The sequence below is a fragment of the Balaenoptera borealis genome (assembly GCF_965194805.1).
Source record: "Balaenoptera borealis genome assembly, chromosome: 4".
Classification (NCBI taxonomy): Eukaryota; Metazoa; Chordata; class Mammalia; order Artiodactyla; family Balaenopteridae; genus Balaenoptera; species Balaenoptera borealis.
In genome coordinates this window covers 79047948-79062801 of record NC_138861.1, presented here as the reverse complement: position 1 = coordinate 79062801, position 14854 = coordinate 79047948, and the positions used below count along the sequence as shown (strand labels likewise).

The following is a 14854-nucleotide window of genomic DNA, read 5'->3' as shown; positions in this document are numbered from 1 at the left end:
GGACCAAGTCTCCCTGCCCTGAATAATAAGATGATTCTTCCTAGGAGGGGGATCCCACGAAGGGGTGGAGTCGGGTGGAAACCAAGGAGCTGGAAGAGCTGGGCTGGGGAAGGGAGGCACCAACCAGGTCAACCTGGAGGAACCTGTAGACAGAGGTGTGCCTGGAGGCCCAAGGCCCAGGCTGCCAGCACTCTGCATACACAGAGGAAGGCAGAGAGACCAGCAATTCTTCCCCAAAAGCAAAAAGTGGCCAGACACTACCCACAACCCCCGCAGCCATGCTGTCAAGGGTCAACTTAGGGAGCAAAGGTGGCCATTCTCTGAGCTTCACTCTGACTTGATAAAACACAGCCCCTGCCCTTGAATAACCAGCTGCTGAGAAAACAAGATGACTATTTTTTTTTTTTTTTTTTTTTTGGCTGTGTTGGGTCTTCGCTGCTGCACGCGGGCTTTCTCTAGTTGCGGCGAGCGGGGTCTACTCTTTGTTGCGGTGCGCGGGCTTCTCATTGCAGTGGCTTCTCTAGTTGCGGTGCACGGGCTCTAGGCACGTGGGCTTCAGTAGATGCAGCGCGTGGGTTCAGTAGTTGTGGCTCACGGGCTCTAGAGTGCAGGCTCAGTAGTTGTGGCGCATGGGCTTAGCTGCTCCACGGCATGTGGGATCTTCCCGGACCAGGGCTCGAACCCGTGTCCCCTGCATTGGCAGGCGGATTCTTAACCACTGCACCACCAGGGAAGTCCCAAGATGACTATCTTGATACAGAATAAGTGGATAAACAGGTTGACAGTGCTAAAGCATATATTAATATTCTATATTTTCTCCTATCTGTAAAGGTGTGAAAATTCTAGTTCAAGGACCTATGTGTGGTAGAGCACGGCACTGATTCGCATGTGTTTGCAACACTTGCCCTATACAGTTCTACAAACCAAAATGTACACAACCTCAGGGAAAAATCCAGATGATTAACATAAACACAATGCAGTAAGCGTCCAGAGCTGACAAGAGAATATATGGATCAGATTAATTGGAGTATTGGGAAAGTATAAGTTTTTCCTAAACAATGAAAATGTACCTAAACCAAAAAAATATTTTCAAATACATAATGAGAATATTATACACACTTTTCTTTTCTCCATATAAATCATGACACTCCATACTACATGTGATTCTCGCCAGCTGAGCTTCCAGCATCACAAACCAACCTGCTAAATCCTAAACTTATTTGGGAAACCCACTGGTTTGTTGGGGCTGTTTTCTCCTCTCCAGCTCTTCAGGGGAGAATCTTCTAGAAGCAAGTAAATTCTCAGAATTTCCTAAGAGGAAAAAATGGGCCCTCACTGAAAAAACACAGGGTATATGCTCAAAACACTTTATTTTGGATAAGCTTCAAACCCACTTAGCCACCAGTCATCCTGTTGTTCCAACTTAACATTGAGATCTACCCTTCTAATCAAATCTTCCAGTTTCCAAAGAATGGCAATAGATGAGATTGTTTCCGAACCTGATACACAGCAACGTGTTATTCTTCCATGAAAACAAAACCAAAAAATCAAATCAAAAGGAAATTTAGGATCCAAGGGAAAGCGCACACCCCCAAGGCAAGGCCCTAGTTTTCCCAACACATGTATTCACCGAATCCCTGTTATCAAGATTCAAACACAATTTCCCAGATTAAAAATGTGAGGCTGGTGGGGCGAGGCACTCACACACGTGCAACTGTGGAAAGTCTCTGTCGATGCTGCCAACTTTCAATCAAGACTGCGCCGCCGCCCAAGCAGAGAGGAGGAATCAACCCCGCGGGGAAGCTGGGAAGTGAGCCCAACGCTTAACTTGCTGCGGGGCGGCCCGCGTCCAGGGACCCAAGAGGAAAAGGGACGGGTGCTCCTCGGGAGAGGCCGGCGCCGGAGCCCGGGAGGCGGAGAGGCAGCGGCGGCCGCCGGAAGGCGTGGCTACGCCAGGACGCGCACCTGTCCCTTCGTGGTCCGCAGGGGACGGGTCATCACGTGGCGTGGCGCGCCCTCGCTCACGGCGGCGCGGAGGAGAGAAAAATCCTTCCTGGTTCCACGAGGGTCCGTCTCTGGGCTTGTGGAAGCCTCCTCTCGCCGCGCGCATCCTCGTCCCCACCCGTCCCCTCCCGGAGTGGCGCAGTCCCGGGGCCGCCCCGCCGGCCCGCGGCGCCCTTACCTGGCTGGAGCGCGCCGGCTGCGCCGAATCCGGGAAACGCTGAAGCCGGCCGGCGCCGCGGAGTCCCGAGCCTGGCGTCCGGAGCCTGGCGTCCCGGCCCCGCCCCCACTCGTCCCGCCCCGCGCGGCCCAGCGATCGCCAGGCCCCCGATGGCTCCGCCCCCGCACGCCGAGGCCGGCGGCTACAGGTTCGCACGGGTCTGCTGCGGTTCTGAGACTGGAGGCCCGAGTGGGTCGGATGGGCCTCCCGGCTCCGCCGACCCAGTCGGAGTTTCGGGGAAGTCGCGGGAACGTCCCTGGTGTTCCTGGACGCCGTGCTGGCCCTCCTCCTTCCCCCCTCGCCCCAGAGAACTGACCCGCGACGTCACGGACACCCCCAGCCCGGGAGAACCCGAGCAGTGCCACCTGTGGGTGACCGGGGTCTCTTGTCGCAATTAGGGACCGCACCTCCCCTTCCGCTAAATGGTGGCGAACCAGGTGGGTGACGCGGTGCGGTGGAGCGAAGCAACGAGTTTTACCAAAAGAGTAAGTCTTCTTACTGCCAAACCTGAAGCAGCAGAGCGTATCTGATACACTTACAGGTCACGTGGCCTCCCTAGTCCTGTAGTAACACTTTCTTCATTCACTGTAAGGTAGAAAATTGCCCTTAGGTAACTTACTGTGTCCCAGGCACTCTTTCAAGTACGTTACCCGTATTAACATTTCTGTGAAGAGTATATGTTATCAGAATCCCCCATTTTTATGGAGGGTGAAAGTGAGGCACAGAGAAGTTAAACAACCTGCCTAGTGTCGCCCAACTAATAAATATAAAAGCTAGAATTCAAATCCCCGTAGTCGGCCTCCTGATTTTGAGCTCTAAACCAGGGGTCCCCAAGCCTCCCGCCCCGGCTGCAGACTAGTACCGGCCTGTGGCTGTTAGGACCCGGGCTGCACAGCAGAAGGTGAGCGGCGGGCCAGCTGGCAAAGCTTCCGATGGCGCTCCCTTCGCCCACCGCCTGAACCATGGCTGGCACTGCCGCCTGAACCGTCCCCCCCATGGCTCGCGTTACTGCCTGAACCATCCCTCCCCACCCCCCCACCCCTCCACCTCTCTACGCCCACCCTCCACCCCCCGAAAAACTGTCTTCCGTGAAACCGGTCCCTGGTGACAAAAAGGTTGGGGACCGCTGCTCTAAACTACTGCTCTCCTGACTTACAAAATTTGAGTGTCCACCATGTCCCATGAACTGTTAAAGGCCTGGGCTCTGCCCTCAAGGAGCTTTTAGTCTAGTTCAGGGAGAAGGACAATCAGTCATCAATAAGCAAGTAAAAAATGAAGCCATTACACATGTGAGAAGTGTCCTGACTAAAATCAAGTAGGTGATGGTGTTGAGAGTGATGGGGATGGGGAGGCCACAGATCTAGTTGTCCTGGAGGCTTCTCGGAGGAGGTGACAGTGGAGCTGGGAACTGAATGGTAGGCCAGGCAGTCAACCTGAAGATGAAGCAAAGGGAAAGGCACGTGAAATAATCATCATTCTACTTCATGCTTGTTGGAGACCTAAAAACATGCCTTCCTATATTATCTCTCTTTTGATCATACAATAACCCTGAGAAGTCTGACAAGATTCCATTTTACAGGAAAAAAAAAATCTAATGATCAATGATTTGCCTAAAGTCATACTACTCCTTAGGAAAAGGGTTGGGAGGGGAGGGGGAGGATGGGAAGAGCACACAGGTTTGAACCAAGGCTTTCTGATTCCAAATTCTCTTTCACTCAGGTGATGATGATGGGCTGTCTCAGGAAGAATCTAGTAAAATTTTTCTTTTGTGATCTTGCCTCCTCCCAGCCCCAGTCTCTTCTGCCTCCTGTTGACTAATTAACATAATTTCCCCCAGGGCAGGTGTTCTTTGAGGGAGCAGAAGTCAGGAACCTTCTGAAAGGATGCAAAACGTGTGTGTAGAGAAAAAGTTATAGTTACATAATTATGGTAATAAAGTTGGCTTTCTCCCAAGAAAAATGCTCACATATATATATATATATATATATATGTATGCATAATGGAGAGGACTTAGAATTTTCATCAAATGGTCTGATCCAAAAAGCGTAAAAGTCACTGTCTGAAGATTTTAACTGATACTGTGGTGATTAAAAGAACTAGTTTCCAACTCACTTTGCCTGGGCTAGCTAGGCAACTGTGGAGGCTCATATTTCTGACTTAATGGAAATGAGGCTCTCAAAGTTTATAAAGGTTGATTGAAAGGGAAGCAAATCCAGATCCTCATGTAAGCCCTTCATAAAGTTTAAAATTAAAAGAGAAGAGAATGTCTTTATTGTCACTCTTAGTTCTCAGGAAAACCAGAGACTGATTTGTAAACAAAACATCTAGATCAACATAACTCTTTATCGGTGATAATTGAGGTCGTTTCCCACGCTGTTTCCTGAAGAAAGCATTCTTTATATTACCAAACAGTGTAAGTAGGTGGTTAACGCCTGTATATGATCCCCAGAGCATGTAGTAAAGAGTACTTGCATTGGTTTTCAGCAGAGTGTTGTTAGAGACAGTGTCAGAGAGACTGTAAGAGAGCTTCAGCTACATGGATGAAAAGGTGTAAAACTGAACTCAGGATGTGGTAGGCTAAAAAAAAATTTAATATGTACTATTTCTTATGTGAAACGGACAATAGCTTTAATAGAAAACAGAATACAAAGTTAGGCTTATGTAACTCGAGCTTTCAGGTTGATCCTCTTCAAAAGAAGGAATGTGATGGTGGACCTAAAAAGATTTCTCCCTCTTCCTCCAAGAAGAAGATTCAAACAATACTATTACTGCCTTCTTTATTTTAATAAAACTGAGATACAGAAAAAGGCATTTATGACTTCTTAAAGACAAGGACTCCCTTCTTACCAAATATCCACACGGTTTCTATAAAATTTGTATGTTTAGGTGAGCAATGTCAGGTTGACATAATTTTGCTTCCTTGAGAAAAGAAAATGCCTTTTTTTTAAAACTTGGAAATAGATTCCACGTTGTGCCTAAGAAGACACACATCATCAACATGGAAAGTTTGTAAATAATGTGGTGTTTTGTATTTGGAGCTTCTCCCACTCTTTTTTGTACATCTCTGGCTCCCTTTTGTAACTTTCTTCCTACCTATAGACAGGCACATCCTAGGTGAATAGTAATTGTCTGTTGAATGAATGAGTGATGACAACAGTGATGTTAATAATGCAGACCTTATCAGTCTTGTACAGAGAGTCTATTGCTACATGAAGATTACTTCGTTGTGGTGGTATGATATGTCTGCCTCTCCTTCCATGATGTACTGAAAGTAGTTGCTTCCTTGGAACTAAATCGAGGAAGGAAAGAGTTTTAAATATGGGACACAAAAATCAAAAATTATACTCCTGGGAATTGTTGCTAGGTAAATCATTCAAAAGAAAGAAATAGCATCATATACAAAGTATGTGTATAAGATCATGACTCATAATAATAAAATAATTAAATGTCCAATGCTAGAGAAATGTTTAAGCAAAATATATCAATGGTATGGAATATCAGGCTGTCATTAAAAATAGTATCTATGTTAATAAATAGAATTGTGGAGGAAAACTTATGAACATTAAATGAAAAAAAGTAGAACACAGTGCTTTACATATTCTACGATTACAACTAAATACAAATTATGTGGGAAGAAAATTGATGGGTTGAAAATAAGAATTATGAACAGTTATTCAGGGGGTTCCTATGTGCCAGACTGTTTTAAGTGCATTGGATTAATTCACCTAATTCTCACAACAACTGCGTGAGGTACAATAGCTTTAATAGAAAACTGCGTGCAGTTCTTCTTCTCATTTTACAGATGAGAGAACTGAGGCAGAGGTCTAAGTAACTTACCCAAAGTCACACGGCCAGGATGTGAATATAAAGTAGTATGGCTCTAGAGTTTGCAGCCTTAGCCATGCAAAGCTGCCAGGGAAAATAACGTTTGAATCGTGGATCATTTTTTTTTTTTAAACTTCCTTGTATAATGTTTTAATGTTAATTTAACAGTGAGTAAAAACATATTAAATTACAGAGTCAGAAAAAAAGGCACAGAAGTAAAACTAGATTATACTTAGAAGAGACAGATAAAAAGGTAAGATGAAGAAAATACTGAGTGAAACCATCTGGGTTTGGCCAGTTTATGTTTTGGATCAGAATCCAAATAGTGTTTCAAATGGGTCCAACATATCAACATATTTATAGTTTATGAGGATTGAGATAAAATGAGCTATGTCACATAGAATGTTATATTCAGTATTATTAGTATGACTGAAAGTATATTCTGGCCTGGTGCCTTTTACTTACTGTTTCTTCTACCTAGAATGATCTATCCCTAGAACTTTTTGAAGCTGCCTCCTTCTCAACGGTGGCAGTTATGAAAATGTGACCATCACTGCATTAGCAGGAAGCTGAGAAAACATTGGTGAACAATCCCAACAAAACTCCCTGTTAGGGCTTCCCTGGTGGCACAGTGGTTGAGAATCTGCCTGCTAATGCAGGGGACACGGGTTCGAGCCCTGGTCTGGGAAGATCCCACATGCCGCGGAGCAGCTAGGCCCGTGAGCCACAACTACTGAGCCTGCGCGTCTGGAGCCTGTGCTCCACAAGAAGAGAGGCTGCGATAGTGAGAGGCCCGCGCACCACGATGAAGAGTGGCCCCCGCTTGCCGCAACTAGAGAAAGCCCTCGCACAGAAACGAAGACCCAACACAGCCAAAAATAAATAAATAAATTAATTAAAAAAAAAAAAAAGCTCCCTGTTATGGTGGAACTTACGTTCTGGTGGGAAAGTCAGTCATTTAAAAATGGATTGAGTAAAGCATAAAAACATTTTAAACAAGAGATTTTCATCGTAAGTCACTATTTAGGACAATTTTAAATGGGGGTGATTAAGATATGGAAAGGGAGCTAAATTTTCTGTGCTTCTCTCAAACTGGTAAAATGATGACATCAGTAGAAATTATGTAGACGTAATGTAAAACCTAGAGCAACCACTTAAAAAAACTATAAAAAAAGATACACACAAAAACACCCTATATAAACTGAAATAGAATTCTAAAAAGTATCCCTCAACTCTTCATGGAGCATGTACCAAGATAATCATATCCTAGGCCATAAAACAAACCAGAACAAATTTAAAATAATTGAAATCATACAGTGTATGTTCTCAGATCACAATCAAATCAAACCAGAAATCAGTAAGAAAGATTTCCAGCAAAAGTCCCAAACCCCTGGAAAATAAACAACTTACTTGTAAATAATCCATAGATCAAAGAGGAAGTCGTAAGGGAACACAAAAAATATTCTGAATGGAATAAAAACAAAAATACAACATATCAAAATTTGTGCACACAGCCAAATAGTGTTGAGAGAAAATTTTATAGCAGTAAATGCACACATTGGAAAATAGGAAAAGTCTCAAATCAAAAATCTAAGCTCCCACTGCCAAGAACCTAGAAAAAGAAGAAGAGCAATATAAATCCAAACAGAAGGAAGGAAATAATAAAGATAAAAGCAGAAATCAATGTAATTCAAAACAGAAAAACAATGGAGAAAATCAATGAAAGATCTGGTTCTTTGAAAAGATCAGTAAAATTGTCAAACACCTAGCAAGCCTGTCAAAGAAAAAAGAGAGAAAACCCAAGTTACCAGTATCAGGAATGAACAGGGGACTGTAATTAAAGACCATTCAGACATCAAAAAGGTAATAAAGGAATACTACAAACAACTCTGCACACAAAAACTTGACAATTCAGATGAGATAGACCAATTCCTTAAAAAGTACTCATTGGGAATTCCCTGGCAGTCCAGTGGTTAGGACTCGGTGCTTTCCCTGCTGGGGCCCAGGTTCCATTCCTGGTTGGGGAACTAAGATCCCATGAGCCAAAAAAAAAAAAAAAAAAGCAAAAAGAATTTAGTAATACATTAAAAAGAATTATACACTATGATCAAGTGAAGTTTATTCCAGGAATGCAAGACTGGTTTGATATTTTAAAAAAGAAAAACAAGAACTTTTGCACTGTGGAAAATATTTTGCAGTTCCTCAAAAGTTAAACATAGAATTACTGTATGACCCAGCAATTCCACTTCTAGGTATATACCCAAAAGAACTGAGAACAGGTACTAAAACAAATACTTGTCCACAAATGTTCATAGCACCATTATTTGAATAGCTATAAAGTGGAAACCACCCAAATGTCCTTTAGCTGATGAATGGATAAACAAAATGTATTATATCCATACAAGGGAATACTATACTGTTAAAAGGAATGAATTACTGATACATGCTACAACATGGATGAATCTTGAAAACATTACACTAAGTGAAAGAAGCCAGACACAAAAGGCTACATGTTGTATTCATTTCATTTATATGAAATGTCCAACATAGGAAAATCCATAGAGATAGAAATGTAGATTACTGGTTGCCAAAGGTTGGAGATGGGGAGGAAATTGAGGACTAACTGCTAATATGTACAGGGTTTCTTTTGGAGGGGATGGAAATGTTGTGGAATTAGGTAGTAATGATGGTTACACAACATAGTGAATATAATTTTAAAAAAATCACTGAAGTATGCACTTTACAATGGAGAATTTTATGTTATATGAATATATACCTCAATTAAATAAAACTTTTTTCTTTCTGAAAGACCCTGTTAAGAGGATGAAAAGACAAGTTACAGACTGGAAATAAATATCTGCAAACTGAATATCTAACAGAGACTAGTATTTACCCTATATAAAGAGCTCTCATAACAGTAAATAAACAATGCAATTAGAAAATGGGCAGGAGAGATAAAAAGACATTTCACCAAAGAGCATATACAGATTGAAAATAAGCTCATGAAAAAATCTTCAAGATTATTAAGTATTTGATAAATGCAAATTTAGATCACAATGAGATATCAGAATGACTAAAATAAAACAGCGACATCAAATGTAGATGAGAATGCGGAGAAATTTGACCACTCTTACATTGCTGGTGGGAATGTAAAATGGTACAGCTACTCAGGAAAATAGTTGCGCACTTGCTTAAAAAAACTAAACATGTAACTATCATATGACCCAGAAATTGCACCTAGGCATTTGTGCCAGAGAAATGAAAACTTAAGTTCACACAAAACTCTGTCCCCAAAGTTTATAGTAGCTTTCTTCATAATATTCAAAACGTGGGAAAACCCATATGTCCTTCAACAGGTGAATAGTTAAACAAACTGTAGTGTATCATACTAAGGAATACTACTCAGCAACAAAAAATAAACTATTGATTCAATGGCTGGACAAATCTCCAGCAAATTATGCTAAGTGAAAAAAAGCCAATAAAAATGGTTACATACCATATGATTCCATTAATATAACATTCTAGAAATAAAATTATAGAAACAGAACAGATTAGTGGTTACTGGGTGTTCATAAGGGAGTGGTGGCAGAACAAAGTGGGTACAGCTGTAAGAGGGCAATGTGAGGGAGCCTTATGGAGATGGAAATGTGTGTCTTGACCGTGTCAATATCAGTATCCTAGCTGTGATACTGTACTATAATTTTGCAAGATGTTACCTTTGGGAGAAACTAGGAAATATGAGAACTCTCTGTATTTTTTTCTTCCACTTGCATTTGAATCTATAATTATCTCAAAATTGAAAGTTTAATTAAAATTTTAATTAATAGCTGATAATGACAATAGCCCCCAATTTTTGAATACTTAATGCTAAATATGAAATCTAAGCACATGATTCTTTTAATCCTCCCGACAACCCTATGATACAGGTACAGTCTGAGGATCAGAGAACAGATAAGTAACTTGCCTAAGGTTACGTAGTTAATTGGTAGCACTATGATTCAAATTCAGGAGGCCTGGCTCCAGAGCCTACAATCTTAACTTCAGTGCTGATAACCAGTCAATTCGACATACTCAGGCTTCTCAGCTTTATAAATCTGTATCAACGTCCCTACTCTGCAACAGTTGCCTGAGGATCAGTAGCTGCTGCCCCTCTAGGCAGGGCATTGTTATACATTTGTCAAAGTGACCACTACTCTGTCTTCAGTGGAGTCTATTTTATTATTCCCAGTTCACTTCATCCATTGATGTTACCCACCAGGTCCTGTAGACGTTAAAGTTTTTAGACCCTGGAATACAACATTACCTTGTGCGTCAAGCTGCGCAGCATGGCCAAAAAGAACAAAAAACATAAAACATTACCTTGTGCCTGCAAAATGAAAAAGTCATGGAGAAAAAAATTATTAAGACTACATTGATCGGAGATTGGTTCAAGATGGCGGAGTAGAAGGACGTGCGCTCACTCCCTCTTGCGAGAGCACCAGAATCACGTCTAACTGCTGAACAATCATTGACAGGAAGACACTGGAACTCACCAAAAAAGATACCCCACATCCAAAGACAAAGGAGAAGCCACAGTGAGATGGTAGGAGGGGAGCAATCACAATAAAATCAAATCCTATAACTGCTGGGTGGGTGACTCACAAACTGGATAACACACACCACAGAAGTCCACCCACTGGAGTGAAGGTTCTGAGCCCCACGTCAGGCTTCCCAACCTGGGGGTCTGGCAATGGGAGGAGGAATTCCTAGAGAATCAGACTTTGAAGGCTAGCAGGATTTGATTGCAGGACTTCAACAGGACTGGGAGAAACAGAGACTCCACTTTTGGAGGGCACACACAAAGTAGTGTGTGCATCAGGACCCAGGGGAAGGAGCAGTGACCCCATAGGATACGGAGCCAGACCTACCTGCTAGTGTCAGAGGGTCTCCTGCAGCGGCGGGGGGTGGCTGTGGCTCACCGTGGGGACAAGGACACTGGCAGCAGAAGTTCTGGGAATTACTCCTTGGCGTGAGCCCTCCCAGAGTCTGCCATTAGCCCCACCAAAGAGCCTAGGTAGGCTCCAATGTTTGATCACCTCAGGCCAAACAACCAACAGGGAGGGAACCCAGCCCCACCCATCAACAGACAAGCGGATTAAGGTTTTACTGAGCTCTGCCCACCAGAGCAACACCCAGCTCTACCTACCACCAGTCTCTCCCATCAGGAAGCTTGCACAAGCCTCTTAGATAGCCTCAACCACCAGAGAGCAGACAGCAGAAACAAGAAGAACTACAATCCTGCAGCCTGTGGAACAAAAACCACATTCACAGAAAGATGGACAAGATGAAAAGGCTGAGGGCTATGTACCAGATGAAGGAACAAGATAAAACCCCAGAAAAACAACTAAATGAAGTGGAGATAGGCAATCTTCCAGAAAAAGAATTCAGAATAATGATAGTGAGAATGATCCAGGACCTCGGAAAAAGAATGAAGGCAAAGATCGAGAAGATGCAAGAAATGTTTAACAAAGACCTAGAAGAATTAAAGAACAATCAAACAGGGATGAACAATACAATAACTGAAATGAAAAATACACTAGAAGGAATCAATACCAGAATAACTGAGGCAGAAGAACAGATAAGTGACCTGGAAGACAGAATGGTGGTATTCACTGCCACAGAACAGAATAAAGAAAAAAGAATGAAAAGAAATGAAGACAGCCTAAGAGACCTCTGGGACTGCATTAAACACAACAACATTCACATTATAGGGGTCCCAGAAGGAGAAGAGAGAGAGAAAGCACCCGAGAAAATATTTGAAGAGATTATAGTCGAAAACATCCCTAACATGGGAAAGGAAATAGCCACCCAAGTCCAGGAAGCACAGAGAGTCCCATACAGGATAAACCCAAGGAGAAACATGCTGAGACACATAGTAATCAAATTGGCAAAAATTAAAGATGAAGAAAAATTATTGAAAGCAGCAAGGGAAAAACGACAAATAACACACAAGGGAACTCCCATAACGTTAACAGCTGATTTCTCAGCAGAAACTCTACAAGCCAGAAGGGAGTGGCATGATATATTTAAAGTGATGAAAGGGAAAAACCAACAACCAAGATTACTCCACACAGCAAGGATCTCATTCAGATTTGATGGAGAAATCAAAAGCTTACAGACAAGCAAACGTTAAGAGAATTCAGCACCACCAAACCAGCTCTACAACAAATGCTAAAGGAACTTCTCTAAGTGGGAAACACAAGAGAAGAAAAGTACCTACAAAAACAAACCCATAACAGTTAAGTAAATGGTGATAGGAACATACATATCGATAATTACCTTAAACATGAATGGATTAAATGCTGCAACCAAAAGACACAGGCTCGCTGAATGGATACAAAAACAAGACCCATATATATGCTGTCTACAAGAGACCCACTTCAGACCTAGGGACACATACAGACTAAAAATGAGGGGATGGAAAAAGATATTCCATGCAAATGGAAATCAAAAGAAAGCTGGAATAGCAATCCTCATAACAGATAAAATAGACTTTAAAATAAAGAATGTTACAAGAGACAAGGAAGGACACTACATAATGATCAAGGGATCAATCCAAGAAGAACATATAGCAATTATAAATATATATGCACCCACCATAGGAGCACCTCAGTACATAACACAACTGCTAACAGCTATAAAAGAGGAAATTGACAATAACAATAATAGTGGGGGACTTTAACACCTCACCTACACCAATGGACAGATCATCCAGACAGAAAATTAATAAGGAAACACAAGCTTTAAATGATACAATAGAACAGATAGATTTAATTGATATTTATAAGACATTCCATCTAAAAACAGCAGATTACACTTTCTTCTCAAGTGCAAATGGAACATTCTCCAGGATAGATCACATCTTGGGTCACAAATCAAGCCTCAGAAAATTTAAGAAAATTGAAATCATATCAAGCATCTTTTCTGACCACAATGCTATGAGATTAGAAATCAACTACAGGGGGAAAAAACATAACACAAACACATGGAGGCTAAACAATACGTTACTAAATAACCAAGAGATCACTGAAGAAATCAAAGAGGAAATCAAAAAATACCTAGAGACAAATGACAACGAAAACATGACAATCCAAAACCTATGGGATGCAGCAAAAGCAGTTCTAAGAGGGAAGTTTATAGCTATACAAGCCTACCTCAAGAAACAAGAAAAATCTCAAGTAAACAATCTAACCTTACACCTAAGGGAAGTAGAGAAAGAATAAACAGCACCCAAAGTTAGTAGAAGGAAAGAAATCATAAAGATCAGAGCAGAAATAAATGAAATAGAAACAAAGAAAACAATAGCAAAGATCAATACAACTAAAACCTGGTTCTTTGAGAAGATAAACAAAATTGATAAACCTTTAGCCAGACTCATCAAGAAAAAGAGGGAGAGGACTCAAATCAATAAAATTAGAAATGAAAAAGGAGAAGTTACAATGGACACCGCAGAAATACAAAGCATCCTAAGAGACTACTACCAGCAACTCTATGCCTATAAAGTGGACAACCTGGAAGAAATGGACAAATTCTTAGAAAGGTGTAACCTTCCAAGACTGAACCAGGAAGAAACAGAACTATGAACAGACCAATCACAAGTAATGAAATTGAAACTGTGATTAAAAATCTTCCAACAAACAAAAGTCAAGGACCAGATGGCTTCACAGGTGAATTCTATCAAACATTTAGAGAAGAGCTAACACCCATACTTCTCAAACTCTTCCAAAAAATTGCAGAGGAAGGAACACTCCCAAACTCATTCTATGAGGCAACCATCACCCTGATACCCAAACCAGACAAAGATACTACAAAAAAAGAAAATTACAGACCAGTATCACTGATGAATATGGATGCAAAAATCCTCAACAAAATACTAGAAATAGAATCCAACAACACATTAAAAAGATCATACACCATGATCAAGTGGGTTTGTCCCAGGGATGCAAGGATTCTTCAATATACGCAAATCAATCCATGTGATACACCATATTAACAAATTGAAGAATAAAATCCATATGATCATCTCAAGAGATGCAGAAAAAGCTTTTAACAAAATTCTTCACCCATTTATGATAAAAACTCTCCAGAAAGTGGGCATAGAGGGAACCTACCTCAACATAATAAAGGCTATATAGGACAAACCCACAGCAAACATCATTCTCAATGGTGAAAACTAAAGTAATTCCTCTAAAATCAGGAATAAGACAAGGATGTCCACTCTCTCCACTATTATTCAATATAGTTTTGGAAGTCCTAGCCACAGCAATCAGAGAAGAAAAAGAAATAAAAGGAAACCAAATCAGAAAAGAAGAAGTAAAGCTGTCACTGTTCGCAGATGACATGATACTATACATAGAGAATCCTAAAGATGCTGCCAGAAAACTACTAGAGCTAATCAATGAATTTGGTAAAGTTTCAGGATACAAAATTAATGCACAGAAATCTCTTGCATTCCTATACACTAACGATGAAAAATCTGAAAGAGAAATTAAGGAAACGCTCCCATTTACCATTGCAACAAAAAGAATAAAATACCTAGGAATAAACCTACCTAAGGAGACAAAAGACATGTATGCAGAAAACTATAAGACACTGATGAAAGAAATTAAAGATGATACCAACAGATGGAGAGATATACCATGTTCTTGGATTGGAAGAATCAACATTGTGAAAATGACTATACTACCCAAAGCAATCTACAGATTCAATGCAATCCCTATCAAATTACCAATGGCATGTTTTACAGAACTAGAGCAAAAATCTTAAAAT

At 41.3% G+C, this 14854-nt stretch overlaps 1 protein-coding gene and 1 long non-coding RNA gene across 9 annotated transcripts in view; one reads left to right on the top strand and one right to left on the bottom strand.

Moving 5' to 3' along the window:
* The window catches only part of TEC (tec protein tyrosine kinase), a 150044-nt gene extending 147610 nt beyond the window's left edge, over nt 1-2434 (bottom strand). For 4 of the 7 annotated variants that reach the window (XR_014244102.1, XM_082390587.1, XM_082390593.1 and 1 more), the window contains exon 1: nt 1966-2297. Coding sequence is in view for 3 of the 7 variants with exons in the window: in XM_082390587.1 (XP_082246713.1) it covers nt 1966-1998 (33 nt within the window). In the remaining 4 variants the exon portion in view is untranslated. Of the gene's footprint in view, nt 1-1704 lie in introns of all 7 variants that reach the window. The other 3 variants (XM_082390592.1, XM_082390588.1, XM_082390590.1) reach the window with 3 other exon arrangements.
* The window catches only part of LOC309628106, a 36057-nt gene continuing 23621 nt past the window's right edge, over nt 2419-14854 (top strand). For both annotated transcript variants that reach the window (XR_014244166.1, XR_014244167.1), the window contains exon 1: nt 2419-2706. This is a non-coding gene — a long non-coding RNA (uncharacterized lncRNA). The remainder of the gene's footprint in view (nt 2707-14854) is intronic.